The sequence below is a fragment of the Mobula hypostoma genome, chromosome 6 (genome assembly GCF_963921235.1).
Source record: "Mobula hypostoma chromosome 6, sMobHyp1.1, whole genome shotgun sequence".
Taxonomy (NCBI): domain Eukaryota; kingdom Metazoa; phylum Chordata; class Chondrichthyes; order Myliobatiformes; family Myliobatidae; genus Mobula; species Mobula hypostoma.
This window is the reverse complement of record NC_086102.1, coordinates 22,229,188-22,244,286: the sequence shown is the minus strand read 5'-3', so window position 1 is coordinate 22,244,286 and position 15,099 is coordinate 22,229,188. Positions and strand designations below refer to the sequence as shown.

The window sequence follows — 15,099 nt, the reverse complement described above, 5'->3', positions numbered from 1 at the left end:
TTTTTCTAAATTATTAGCAAACAGATTAGAAAAAGTACTTCCTTATATTATTTCGGAAGACCAAACGGGTTTTATTAAAGGTTGTTACTCTTTTTATAATATTCGTACGCTGTTAAACATTGTCTATACCCAGTCACAAAATGATCCTGAATGCTTCATTTCCTTCGACGCTGTAAAAGCCTTCGACAGAGTTGAATGTCCTTACTTATTTAAGGTGCTTGAAATGTTTAATTTCAGCCCGAAATTTATATCCTGGATCAAATTGTTATATCATTCTCCTATTGCCTCAGTTCGTACTAACTCTTTAAACTCACCTTTTTTACCTCTTTTTTGAGGTACTAGACAAGGTTGTCCTCTTAGTCCTTTATTATTTGATATTGTATTAGAACCTCTTGCAATTGCTATTCGAGAATCTCCAAATATTATTGGCATAACTCGTGGTTTAAAGTCTCAAAGTATCACTTTATGCTGATGACTTACTTTTATATATTTCTAATCCTCAAAAATCTATTCCTGCTGCTTTAGATTTATTAGCACAATTTAGTCTTTTTTCAGGTTATAAGTTAAATCTCAGTAAGAGTGAACTTTTCCCGATTAATAAGCAAGTTCCCTTATATCAGAACCTCCCATTTAAATTGGTTAATAATCATTTTTCATATCTTGGGATTAAAATTACCTGTAAACATAAGGATTTATTTAAGACTAATTTCCTACCCTTAATTGATCACATACTCAACTTTCATTTAAATGGTCTCCACTTTATCTAACTTTGATTGGTCGTATTAATGCTGTTAAGATGTTTATTCTGCCAAAATTTTTATATGTATTTCAGGCACTACCGATTTTTGTTCCAAAATCCTTTTTTGACAAAGTTGACTCTAAAATTTCTTCATTTATTTGGCAAAATAAAAACCCAAGATTGGGTAGAATACATCTACAGAAAGCTAAGAGAGATGGAGGTTTGGCATTACTTAACTTTAGATTCTACTATTGGGCAGTTAATATTCGACACATGAAATTTTGGTTACTTGACCAAGATACACTACCCATTCCTAAATGGGTAGTATTGGAATTACAATCTGCTCAAGGTTATGCACTTGGCTCCATTTTGGGTTCTTTTCTTCCTTTCGATTTGAAACACCACAAACAGGTTTGTAACCCGATAGTTAAATATACCTTACGTATTTGGTTTCAATTCCGAAAATTTTTCGATCCTAATCAATTTCGGCTTGCGATTCCTATTTTAGGCAACATATTCTTTTCTCCCTCTTCCATAGACCGTGCCTTTCAAATTTGGAAGACAAATGGTATATCACGGTTTTTGGATTTACTTTTAGATGGCTCCCTTATGTCTTTTGAACAATTATCTAACAAATATAACTTACCAAGAATACATTTTTTTTAAGATATCTCCACGTTAGAAATTTCCTAAGTACTATACTCTCTTCCTTTCCGACGTTACCTCCTACATATATTTTAGATACTATAATTAACCTTAACCCATGTCAGAAAGGTGTAACGGCTATTATTTATAATACTATCATGAAACTTAGGAAAGCTCCATTCGATAAGAGTAGGTCAGATTGGGAAAAGGAATTGGGCTTTATTATCTCGGCGGATGACTGGGCGCATATTTTACAACTAGTCAATACTTCCTCTATCTGTTCCAAACATTCCCTAATTCAATTTAAAGTTGTTCATAGAGCACATATGTCTAAAGATAAATTAGCTCATTTTTATTCTCATATTAACCCCCTTTGTGACAGATGTCATGGGGAGATAGCCTCCTTGACCCATATGTTTTGGTCCTGTCCTACTTTGGAAACTTTTTGGAAAGACATTTTTAATATTATTTCAAAGGTATTGAATATAGATATTTCTCCCCATCCTATTACTGCTATCTTTGGATTACCTAAAATTTCCAGTAATCTTTCCCCTTCAGCCCGTAGAATGATTGCATTTCTTACTTTAATGGCCAAAAGATATATTTTACAACATTGGAAGGAGATTAATGCCCCAACTACGTTCTTTTGGTTTTCTCAGACGATACTATGTTTAAATTTGGAGAAAATCAGAAGTAATCTTTATGATACTTCAGTTAAATCTGAACAGACCTGGAGATCTTTTATTCAACATTTTCATTTAATGTAATTTTTTTTCTCTTTGCCCATATTTACATTCCCTTCTTGCTTTTTTAACTGTTTTTAATGGAGGTCAGGTTTGAGGACGTGATTGTTTTAAGTTGTTTAAGTCTACTTGATACCTAGTTAGCCCATTGCTTTGCTTTTTAGATTAGTTGCACGGTGGGTTTTTTTGGGGGGGTTTTCTTTGGGTTTTTTCTTCTCTTTATTGATATGTATGGAAAATTAGTATACTATTATATTACCTTGTTATTTTATATCTAAACTGCACTGTTTGTACTAACTTTTTTTTGTGTATTAATATCTCTTGCAAATTTATATTGCAACAATGTATTAGTGTCTACATGGTTTACCTTTTGTGTACTAATTTAATAAAAAGATTTAAAAAGAAAGAAAAAAGCCAAAATAAACATGCTAATTATTAGGTGCCGCCCCACACGTAATTGTCAGCCCAGATCAGAGGCGATGCAATTGGCAATGATCTGGGCCGACAATTACGTGTTGGGTAGCACGTAATTAATTAGCATGTTTATTTCGGCTTTTTTTCTTAAAGATGTGCTGTGTGCGTCCCGGCTACCGCTGGACCCCTGCGTGCTTCGCGGCAACCTATCAGTTGGTGGCCCAGACGGTGGGGGCCACTGCACCACCCAAATTCCGACTCAGCCTAACACACCATCATCAGTGTGCTTGGCACTGAACCAATTCTGGTAAGTGATACTACACTGTACATACATTATTTCTACTTTATATCGGCTGCATATTTTTACATGTTATTTGGTATGATTTGGCAGCTTCATAGTTTAAAGATTACTGGAGAGTGCTTGCACCGTGTTTTTGCCAACAGCGCTTGCATGAGATTTTCTGCTGACGGCGCTCGCGTGAAATTTTCGCTACGGAGATCTGTGCCGGCAATGATTGTGGAAAAGTATTTCTACTTTATATAGGCTGTGTATTTATCACATCATTCCTGCTTTTACTATATGTTACTGTTATTTTAGGTTTTGTGTGTTATTTGGCATGATTTGGTAGGTTATTTTTGGGTCTGCGAACGCTCACAAAATTTTCCCATATAAATAAATGGTAATTGCTTCTTCCCTTTACGACATTTCGGCTTACGAACCGTTTCATAGGAACGCTCTACCTTCAGATGGCGGGGGAAACCTGTATTTACAATAACCTATACCATCTCCCTCCTGCTCCCTTCTCACAGTACCCAGACACACACAGCCCTTGTCAGGTTCTGGTTAAATAGGGCTATAGCAAGTCTCACTGAAGTCATTCTGAACCAAAGCCCTATTTGGACCTCATCTGCGTTAGCTTGCTGGTATGCTGTCAGTGTGTATTTTCACTGCCACCATACATTGTGGTATACATCACAAACAACAGATAAATACATCTATCCTTAACAAACCAACACATGGGCTTGACTGCAACATTTAAGGACGTTTGAGTAAGTATACGGATGGGAAGGGTACGGAATGCAGGTCAATGGCACAAGGCAGAATAACAGTTCAGCATGGACTAGATGGGCTGAAGGGCCAGATTCAAACCCAGGACCACTCACCCCAAATTCCAGTGCGGATACCACAACATCACTACACCATTTCTCTTTATGAGGATATAATACTGGATCTATGATGGCTTTGTGTCCATTGAATACGTTACATATGCTTCCTTCTTCCTTTTAAAGAAATGTTCCTTCTCTCTTGTCAACCATGATTCCCTTACCCAAACATTTTTCCCTGTCCCAGTGGGACAAACCTATCCAGAAGCCCATGCAAGTGAACCAGGATTCAGTGGAAGTACATCTCAGCTTCGAACACCTTTCCCGGAATCAAAGAACATAAAATACCACCCTTAAAATATGGAGATGGGGTGGAAGAAAAAGAAGCCCATCTTCAGTGTGTATGGACAATCATCTTCAAAGGTCATGTCCAATCACTGCCCCACAGCACTGCAAGGCACAGGATCACCACCCAGAGACAATAACATAAATTGTCGTGAATGTCTGCAACAGTAGATTCAGCAACGGTGTAAAATGTTCAGAAAAGGAGACAGAGGCAGGCACGTACAATCAGCAACATTCTGATGTTCCACTGGGTATTTTCTATGAGTCACAGTCTGCTCAGACATGGTGCAGTGCTGGCTCTGTGTTTTAACAGGAATTAAAATCTCAGGTGATTAGTTGCAGGTTGCTGCTCCACGTTCTAGCAGAACAACAGAGCTGAGCACCACACACAGCAATGTTGCCACCTTGCTAAGAAGAACAGTATCGAAAAGCGTCTAGTCAAATTTACAGATGGGCTGGCCTTTCCTGGACTATGAATGCTGTTATCTTGAAATATGCAAAACTGACACTGAAATATAGGCACCACACTCTCGACACAAAGACGTCACAGCAGCGCCTCTACTTTATTCTATGTTCGCGGAGTTTCGGAATGTCAACAAAGATTTTGACATAAATGCACAGCGGAGAGTGCACAGGAAGAATCCTCTGGACCATTGAGAACATCTACAAAGAGCACTTGCACAAGAAAGCAGCATCTATCAAGGTCCACCACCACCCAGGCCATATTCTCTTCTCGCTGCTGCCACCAGGGAGGCAGTAAAGGAGACTTACGCTCCACACCACCAAGTTCAGGAACAGCTAAGCTCCTGAACCAGTGTGCATAATTTTACTCACCTCAACAGTGAACTGATTCCACAACCTAGAGACTCACTATCAAGGGCTCTACAACTCACATTCTCATTATTACTTTTTTAAAAACATTTGCACATTGGTTGTTTGTCCATCTGTGCATAGTTTTTCATTGTTTTTATTGTTTCTTTGCATCTGCTGTGAATGCCCACAAGGAAACAAATCTCAGTGCTGTATATGGTGCTATATACATACCCTGATAGTAAATTTACTTTGAACTTGGAATTTCTCAGCAAGTACAAATTCAAGTTGCTGTTGTGATAGCATGTGCCCACCAGAGTGCAGCCACGATACGCTAACAAATCCATTTGATTGTAAGTTCCACTCGTTCGCAACTTTTCAAAGAATGAAGAAGAGGGTGGTAAATCTGTGGAATTCATTGCCACGGACAACTGTGGAGGCCAAATCATCAAGTATATTTAAAGCAGAGATTGATAGGCTCTTGATTAGTCGGGTGTCAAAGGTTACGGGGAGAAAGCAGATTGGGGGTTGAGAGGGATGATGAAATGGCAAAGCAAAATTGATGGGCTGCGTTTGTGGCCAAAAAGTTCTATTCAAAAGGTTTAAAGGAACATCTAAACAAGCCTGATGCATTTTGGAAACAAGTCCTGTGGACTGATAAAGTTGAAATAGAACTTTTTGGCCACAATGAGCAAAGCTATGTTTGGAGAAAAAAGGGTGAAGAATTTCATGAAAAGAACACCTCTCCAACTGTTAAACTCGGGGGTGGATCGATCATGCTTTGGGCTTGTGTTGCAGCCGGTGGCACGGGAAACATTTCACTGGTAGAGGGAAGAATGAATTCAATTAAATACCAGCAAATTCTGGAAACAAACATCGCACCGTCTGTAAAAAAAAGAGAGCCAAAGATGAAAAGAGGATGGCTTCTACAACAGTATAATGAACCTAAACACACCTCAAAATCCACAATGGACTACCTCAAGAGGCCATGGCTCTCACAGTCCCCTGACCTAAACATCATCGAGAATCTGTGGATAGACCTCAAAAGAGCAGTGCATGCAAGACTGCCCAAGAATCTCACAGAACTAGAAGCCTTTTGCAAGGAAGAATGGGTGAAAATCCCCCGAACAAGAATCAAAAGACTCTTAGCTGGCTGCAGAAAGCGTTTACAAGCTGTGATACTTGCCAAAGGGGGTGTTACTAAGTACTGACCATGCAGGGTGCCCAAACTTTTGCTTTGGGCCCTTTTCCTTTTTTTGTTATTTTGAAACTGTAAAAGATGGAAATAAAAAAGTAATCTTGCTTAAAATATTAAAGAAATGTGCTCTTTAACTTTATGCCTTTTGGAAATCAGTTCATCTTTTACTTGCTGAGCTATTCACAGTAACAGAAATTTTGACCAGGGGTGCCCAAACTTTTGCATGCCACTGTAAATTCTCTATCTCTGTGGTTTGTAAACACTCAGTCTACAGGTCTGAGATAAGTAAAATTTTTGGCATTAGTCACTTTGGAAAATTACTATCTGACCGGAAGAGTGATTTTAGATAAATTATTTGATTAAATAACAGACCAGTTCTGAACAGTCGTAAGGTTTATTTCAGATTCTATTCTTCTGGCCCTATCGATAAGGAACAAGCAATACAAGCTGTATTACCTCCAAGTTTAAATTTTAAGCTTGGCTTTTTCCAATCAAACATTGGTTTCTGTGGCTCTGGTCCTTATCAACTTGAACATTTGATATTTAGTTATGCATAAAACCACAATTTACCATTGTCAGTGTTCAAAAAATACTAAATGGTTAAATAACAGCTCACATTTCCATAAATTCTGTACAACTTTGACTTGAACTTTTGTTATCACACAAAAGCAGCTTCTGCAATTTTATACTCAAACACTGCAAACAGGAATCATAAGTAGCTTTTTAACTGTACATTGGGAGCTGACAGTAAGTCACATCTCAGCAATTTATAACAAAAAATGCCCTACGTTGTCACTTTTTCCGGCTCCGTATCAGACAACTGCATAGGAAAAATAAGTAATAACAATTTTTGAAACATTGCTCCTATTTCTTTAGCACAACAAATAATCATCCACGTTGATCAAAGCAGATTTTAAGGCTCAAGGAAAATATCCCCGAGCTTTCGCCTGAAGAAAACAAAACATGAAATTTGAAGATGGGGCACAGAATTAGAGTGAAAAGAATTTCAGAACAGGAGCTGTGAGGCTGTTAGGGCTGTCGGAGTGGCCGAGCCATCTTAGCAGTCAGTCTTGAGAAATAAAGGGGTACTAAGATAAGGGAAGAACAGACCACAAGAAAAAAATAAATTAAAGTTGAGAATCTTAAAGTCGTGTCGCTGTTTAACCAGGAAACAGTAGGATACTGAAATGATGGGGGAACAAAACGTAGAGGAACTAATATGAGGAAGTTTGAATTGACGCCGTGAGAATACTGAATAGTCGGGGTTAGAGAAGGCAGGAAGGTGGGCAAGAACAGCGGATGAACTGAACACGGGGGCGGTACAGCAACACGATGGGTCTGGAAGTTAGTCGAACAGGATGCGAGGCTCATCCAGTGCCCGTCCGTCGGTGACAGAACCGGTCAGGTTAGGCCTTGCTGACAAGTAGGCTCGAGGAGAAACGCCGGTATGCTTGCTGCACTCACCCCCTCATGATACACTTTGTTTGCCCGTTTTAACTTGATGTCCACCGACATCCCGACCTTGGCTCCGACACCGCAGCCGGCCTCACAACCACATGACCCGTTCGCTCGCCTCTCAAGTCACCTGACACGTTCGCTGGCGTCATGTGACCTGCTCGGGGTCCTCCCAGTGACACATGGCTTTCCCGGCGTGCTTTGAGACTGGTCGATGATGGATCGGGGAAAATATGCAGAGGCTGGAAATCCAAGTAACACGCACAAAAGTGTCCTGCTGAGGGGCATCGGCGCGAAACGTCGACTGTACTGTTTTCCATTGATGCTACCAGCATAAACAAGGGCCAGAAGTAATTATTGCATTTCAGTGATTTTAGTTTCATTTATTTTAGTCTTTAGATGTGTACAGATAAGAATTCTTACTGTTAGTACACAATCCATTTGAAACACCGCGATCTGTATTTCCATACGAAAATAATGAAGAAAAGCTGTCTTTACAAAATTAAGACCCATTTCCCCTGTATCCCAGTAACTAAGGAAGTAGAGACAATCATTTGAGTGCACAAATGAAGGATTTAAAGTGAACGAACAAACATGAACGATCATGACGAGATGTTTAGGGGGTTTGACAGGATGGACGTAGAGGAATTGTTTCGTCTATTTAATAGGATTGAAAAAGATCAGTATAAACACGAGAGCAAATATCACCCAGATAGTTTAAGATTTAAGTAGTCCGTCCTAATTTGGTTTCATCTGAACACAGCTGCAACCTGATCTGGGAATTCCCAACTTTTTTTTCAGGTTTTCTGCATAAACACTGTTCCACCACTCAATTTTTCGGTGTTTTTAAAATTCTGTTTCCAAATCCCATCCCCTTCACTCATTTCTGTATAAATTAAATGGTTCTGCATGTACTTTGTTGCTTGGACATAATTATTCTTTATTAGGGATTCCCTTTATTCTTTCCACCCTTTCCTCTATGCAACTGGAACTACACTTGCTTTCTCACCCACTCAGTTCTGATGAAGGATAATGGCTAAATATGTGAAAATCTTTTCTTCACAGAAGGCTGACTGACTACTGAGTATCTGCAACACAAGTGGGTATGGTGTATATTGGTTAGACTAGATACAGGAGGAAAATAATGTTTGCTTAAGATGTCAGTGAGCCCTTTTTCTTTACATAATCTAGCAGTTTTGTGGCCTCTTAATTCCCTTTGAATTTACATAATTAACTGAATTTCAATTTTTGAACTTCCATGCTAGGTGTGATTCTCATCTACTATGTAAATCGATGGTACACTCTTCCAGATACTGATCCAGTAAATTAGCCATTACAGTACCCTACCACGTGGTCTTGGAGTTGTACTGGGAACGTTGCCATGTGTATATTTTTAAATATTTCAAAGTTATTGTTTGCAATCTGTAGGCAAAGGCAGCAGGTGTGAGCAAGAAGGCAAATACTGAGGCAGATGAAGAGTGAAGACAAATGGATTATTTATAATCTGTTTACAAATAGGAGGTAAAATGTCAAAGTAAATTTATTATCAAAGTATGTATATGTTACCATATACTGTACAGACCTGGGATTCATTTTCTTGTAGGCATTGACTGGAAAATAAAGTTCAAAGTAAATTTTATTATCAACATACATGTATGTCACCACATACAACCCTAAGATTCAACCCTGAAATATAGAAATACAATAGAATGTTTGACAAAAAACTATACATAAACCAAGACTGACGAACAATAATGTGCAAAAGGAGACAAATTGTGCAAATGAAAGATAAATAATACTGAGAACGTGAGCTGTAAAGTCCTTGAAAGTGAGCCTGTAGGTTGTGGAATCAGTTCAGAGTTGTGGTGAATGAAGTTATCCACGCTGACTGAAGAGTCTGATGGTTAGGGTATTAACTGTCCTGAACCTGGTGGTGTAGATTACCTCCTGCTCAATGGTAGAAGCAAGAAGAGAGCATGGCCTGGATGGTGGGGGACCTTGATGATGAATGCTGTTTCCTTGTAGCAGCCCTCCATGTAAGTGTGCTCCGTGGTGGGGAGGGTGGGGTTTATCCACCACTTTCTGAACACTTCCCCTTTCCTGCAGCATTGCTGTTCCCATACCAGGCCACGATGCAACCAGCGGAGGGTACTCTCCACTGTGCATCTATAGAAGTTTGTCAAAGCTTTAGTGATTAATGCACCATCAATAACTCCAAAAGACCGGAAATAGAGTAAATACTGAGAGGCTTTTATTAGCAGTAAAACGTGACCTCCAGCATGCTGAGTGTCTGCCCCTGGACTGAGAGGAGGAGCCAAGGCTCAATCGCCTTTATTCAGGGGTCTGTGGGAGGAGCCACAGGGGCAGTCAGCAGAGGGGCGCGTCCAGACAGGTAATCCAGTTACAACATATATATATATATACACACACACACATACATACATACATATATATATACATACATATATGTGTGTGTGTGTGTATATATATATATGTGTGTGTGTGTGTGTATGGTTTACCACAGTGATATACCAAATCTACACAAACTTCTGAAAGTAGAGGCTGTGCCGTGCCTTCTTTGTAAAGGCTCTCACCTGCTGATGGCAGAACGGATCCTCTGATATGATAACGCCAAGGAATTTAAAGTAAATGATACTCTCCACATCCAATCCCCTAACAAAGACTAGCTCACAGATCTCCAGTTCCTTCTCCTATAGTTAATTTTTTTTAAAGTTCTAAACGAAAAGAAAATAAATGCAGGAATTTCAACATTTACACTGCAATACACAGAATATATTTCATCTGTTTTTTCACCTTGTAAATGGTATAAAGGAAAATGTAAAAGAACGACAGTTACCAGTGAACAAAAGGGAAGTAATACCGTCACACTAAGTGCTATGCTACCGTGATGTAGATAGATTGTGAGGTTGGGTTCATCTTACCCATCATACAAGGGGTCACTCAATAGTGTTCTAAGAGCAGAGTAGATAGAACAAAGCATGAAATGGAAAACAGAAACCGTTTAATGTGAAAAACAACCCTACTTACTGTACTGCCTACAAAACATCCCAAGCTATAACCAAAGAATTCACAAATGAAAAACGTGCCCATACATTTGAAAAGATTAATTAAACCAATCATAATCTCCGTGGTGCCCAGGACATTTTTATGAAGCGATGCCTCAAAAAGACGTCATCCATCACTAATGATCCCCATTGCTTATCTTGTTCTTGTTGCAACCACCTGAAAGCACTAAGCAAGTGGTGCTGCTGGAGCTGACAGTCCCATGGGAAGATAGCATGGAAGAGGCCTTTGAAAGGAAACTCTCCAAGTAGGCAGGACTGGTCAGCAACTGTCAGCAGGCTGGATGGAGAGCGAGGTGTCTCCCAGTGGAGGTTGCTTGTAGGGGATTTGCAGCCCGTTCCTTAGTTAGAGCCTTCAGCAATTTGGGCATCGAGGGAGAGAGGAAGAGGACAGCCATCCGCAGTACCACCGATGCGGCAGAGAGGGCCTCAAGATGGCTGTGGCTCAAAAGGGGGGAGCCATGGAGTCATAAGTAGCTAGCCATCTGGACACAAGCTGGGGTCTGATCAGTCCCGGCTGGGTCACCTGGAGGAGGTTGTATGATGTTGAAAGACCCGAAACACTGGATGATTCCAGGAACATCACTGAAGATGTGTCGAGAAGCATCAGTAGATGTATGTACACAGCTTGTTGCTACCAGCAGCAAGGAAGCCTGAAAGCACCCACTCAATGACTCAGGAATCACTTCTTCCGCTCTGCCACCTGTTCTCTGAATGGACATTGAACCCATTCACATGACCTCACTACTTTTTATTTCTATTTTTGCATTACTTATTTTAATTAACTATTCTGTGTATGTGTGTGTATATATATATGTGTGTGTGTGTGTATTTAATTCACAGAGTTTTTTCCTATTACTTTGTGCTACATTGTGCTGCTGCCAGAAAGACAACAAATTTCACAACATCTGCTGTTGATATTAAACTCATTCTGATTCTGATTTTAGCAGTGGGAAAGTGTTGGAAATATTCAGCAGATCAGGCTGCATCTAGAAAGGGAAATTGTTAATGTCTTAGGGCAAAGACACTTCACTTATAATTGTGATATTTCGCTTTTGACTTTCACTTACTTGATTTTCAGTAAACCAATGTCTTGCATTTCCAAAACTAAAACTGAGGCAATTGTTCGTGTGGTTGACAGTCGTACTTTTTAACAGAGTAGCCCACAAAAGCGAAATTTCATTTTGATTCTATTGGGCGACATTATCTCAATAAATAAGCTTCCTTACCACAACAATGTGGTAAAATAACCTAGTACAGTAAAATTATAACAATCTACCATCTGTCAAAAAATTTGTCAATTTCTATGAAGAACAAGAAAACAAAGGTCAGCAGATTAGATCAATTGTCTTGGACCATTAAGGACCAGGTATTACAGGAGCAAAAAAGATGGTATTTATGGAAAAGAACTATCCAGGGATCTTCTGCAATCAGTGTTCTGGAGTTTTAATTGTCTTGGGATCTTATGTATAATTTTACAAATATTTTAAGATTGTATGTGTTGGTTGAAGTCTGTGACAGGACAGATTACATATACACTGTTGAGGAAGTAAACGGTGGATTCAGCAGACTATTGAGTTTTATATTCATATTTCCTGTCTGGATGCATCACAGCTTGGAATGCATGACTGCTCAGCCCAAAGACCACAAGAAACTGCAGAGAGTTGAGGACGGAGCTCAGCACACCACAGAAACCAGAATCCCCTCCATGGATTGTCTTTCTACTTCTCACTGCCTCAGTAAAGCAGCCAGCGTAATCAAAAACCCCGTCCAGCCCAGTCATTCTTTCTTTTCCCTCTCTCATCAGGCAGAAATAGAAAAACCTGAAAGCATGTACGTACCGTTAGGCTCAAAGACAACTTCTGCTCCACTCTTATAGGACTATTGAGTAGTTCCCTAGTGTGATAAAATGGACTCTTGAATCCAAAAATCCACTTTATTATGACCTTGCTTGTTATTGTCTTCCTGCGCTGCACTTACTCTGTAATGCAACATTTTATTCTACATTTTGTTATTGTTTTCCCTTATACTATCTCAATGCACTGATGTCATGAAATGAACTGTATGGATAGCATGCAAAGTAAGGTTTATTGTTATTGTACCTCAGTACAGAGAGTCATATAGCATGGATATAGGCCCCTTGTCCCAACCAGTCCATACAAACCACAGTGCCCACTGAGCTAGTCCCAATTTCCTGCATTCCGCCTGTATCTCTCTGAACCCCGCCCCTCCATGTAACTACTTAAGTATTACAGTACCTGCCTCAACCACCTCCTCTGGTAGTTCATTCCATATTTCACCACCATCTACATGAAGAACTTGTCCCTCGGGTCCTTCTCAAATCCTTCCCCTCTCATCCTAAACCTGTGTGACCTATCTGTAGACATCCCTACTCGGGGGGAAAAAAGAATGTTAGCATCCATCTTATAAGTATGATTCATAGTTTAAAATGTTTCAATAAGATTGCCCCTCAGTCTCTGATGTTCCAAGCTATAGTGACCTAGTCTGGTCCTATTACTCGGGCCCTCTAGTCCTGGCAACATCTTCAGAGATGTTTTCTGCACCATTTCCACCTTGACTGAGTGTTTCCTATAATTGAGTGATCAAAACTATACACAGTACTCCAAGTGCAGCCTTGCCAACGACTTACACATCTCAGACATCCCACCCTGCAAAAACTCATTTCAGGGAGGTAGCACCATCAATTTGTGGGAGACTCCCGGAACTTCCAGGAGAGGTGGGATGTCTGCAATAGAGTAGCTCCTTAGCAGGTAGCCAGCTAGTTTAAATAACGTTAGCTATGCTGATGAACGAATGACACCTGTTAAACTCACCTCAACATATCTTTTACAGTCTTAACCCACCATGGGCAATAGAAAAGTCACTGTTGCAAACAGTGCAGCGGGCAACACTGTCATTATTTTGACCCCTATTAGGCAGGGGTACACTTTAGTGTAGTCTGGGGTGACGTACGTTTTATATTTTCTTTTTTTGGAACACTCTGCCATGGCACGCTCTCTCTCTCTCTCTCTCTCTCTCTCTCTCTCTCTCTCTCATGCTCTCTCTCTCTCACTCTCTCTCGCTTGCTCGCTCGCTCTCAAAAAAATTGATTTCCGGGACATTGTATATAATTTGCGGGCATCAAGGAGCCACTATTAATATGCAGGAGACTCCCGGAACTTCCAGGAGAGGTGGGATGTCTACATCTGCAACGTAATGGTGCAATTCCTGCACACAGTACCCTGATTGATGAAGGCCAGAGGGCTAAATAACTTTTTAACCACCCTGCCTACCTGTGATATCACTTTCAACAAACTGCTTGTTTCTACTCCTAAGTCCGTATGTTCCTTCACATACCACTCATAGTACAAGTCCTAGGCTAGTTTGACTTTCCAAAATGCATCACCTTACATTTAACTGCATTAAAATCCTTTTGCCAATACTTGACCCATTTCCCGAACTTCTTTACTACTAATACATCCTAATCTGTGTCATGTACAAACTTATTGATCAAGCCCCTTGCATTCACATCCAAAACATTTATAGAAATAATGAATACCCAGGACCATAATTTGACCTCTCCCCCCACCTTTTTGCACACTGCTAGTCCCTGGTCTCCATTCCAAGAAACAACTTCCAATCACCACTCTCTGCAGCCTACGTCCAAGCCAATTTTGGGTCCGCCTAACCAGCTCTCCCTGGATTCAGTGGGATCTAACCTTTCACATCAGCTTCCAGGGGAGGGTCCTTGTTGAAGGCCTTGCTGAAGTTTAAATAGACAACATCTGTTGCCTTACCCTCAGCTACCTTTTTGGTTACTTCTTCAAAGTACTCTAAAAGATTTGTCTCTACCATGAAGACATATTGACTCCTCCTAATCAGACAGTGTTTATTCAAATGCTGGTAGATCTTGTCCTTCAGAATTCCCGCCAGTAACTTTCCCATCACCGATGTCAGGTTGACCAACCATGTGGCTCCCTGGCTTGTCCTGGTTACCCTTCTTAAATATGTGTAGTAATGTGGCAAATGTGACAGTAATAAGCCAATTTACCAGTTTTTAATGTAAATTCTGGATAAGGATCAAGATAAGTACCAACAGACTTTCCTTCAAAAATGTTTAAGTTGTTTACAGTGAGGAAGGGATTCAGAATCAGAATCAGGTTTAATATCACCGGCATATGTTGTGAAATTTGGTAACTTTGCAGCAACAGTACAATGCAATACATGATAATATACATAGAGAGAGAAAGAAAACAGTGAATTACAGTAAATATATATATTAAATAGTTAAATAAATAGTGCAAAAAAAGAGGAAATAAAAAGAAAAGTGTGGGTGCGTGGCCAAGTGGTTAAGGTGTTCGACTAGCGATCTGAAGGTCGTGAATTCAAGCCCCAGCTGAGGTAGTCTGTTGTGTCCTTGAGCAAGGCACTTCATCACACAGTGCTCTGCGATGACACTGGTGCCAAGCTAATGCCCTTCCCTTGGACAACATCAGTGTCGTGGAGAGGGGAGCCTTGCAGCATGGGCAACTGCCTGTCTTCCATACAACCTTGCCCAGGCCT

The 15,099-nt window shown here is 40.1% G+C and overlaps 1 protein-coding gene across 2 annotated transcripts in view; it reads right to left on the bottom strand.

Annotated features, from left to right (window-relative positions):
- Nucleotides 1-7,615, bottom strand: part of vps26c (VPS26 endosomal protein sorting factor C) — a 49,164-nt gene extending 41,549 nt beyond the window's left edge. Inside the window, exons 1-2 of one of the 2 annotated variants that reach the window (XM_063049796.1) lie at nucleotides 7,463-7,556; nucleotides 5,655-5,685 (exon numbers count right to left, since the gene is read on the bottom strand). In XM_063049796.1, coding sequence (XP_062905866.1) covers nucleotides 5,655-5,685; nucleotides 7,463-7,470 — 39 coding nt within the window. In that variant the 5' untranslated portion in view covers nucleotides 7,471-7,556. Of the gene's footprint in view, nucleotides 1-5,654; nucleotides 5,686-7,462 lie in introns of both variants that reach the window. The other variant, XM_063049795.1, reaches the window with a different exon arrangement.
- Between the last annotated feature and the right edge of the window lie 7,484 nt (nucleotides 7,616-15,099).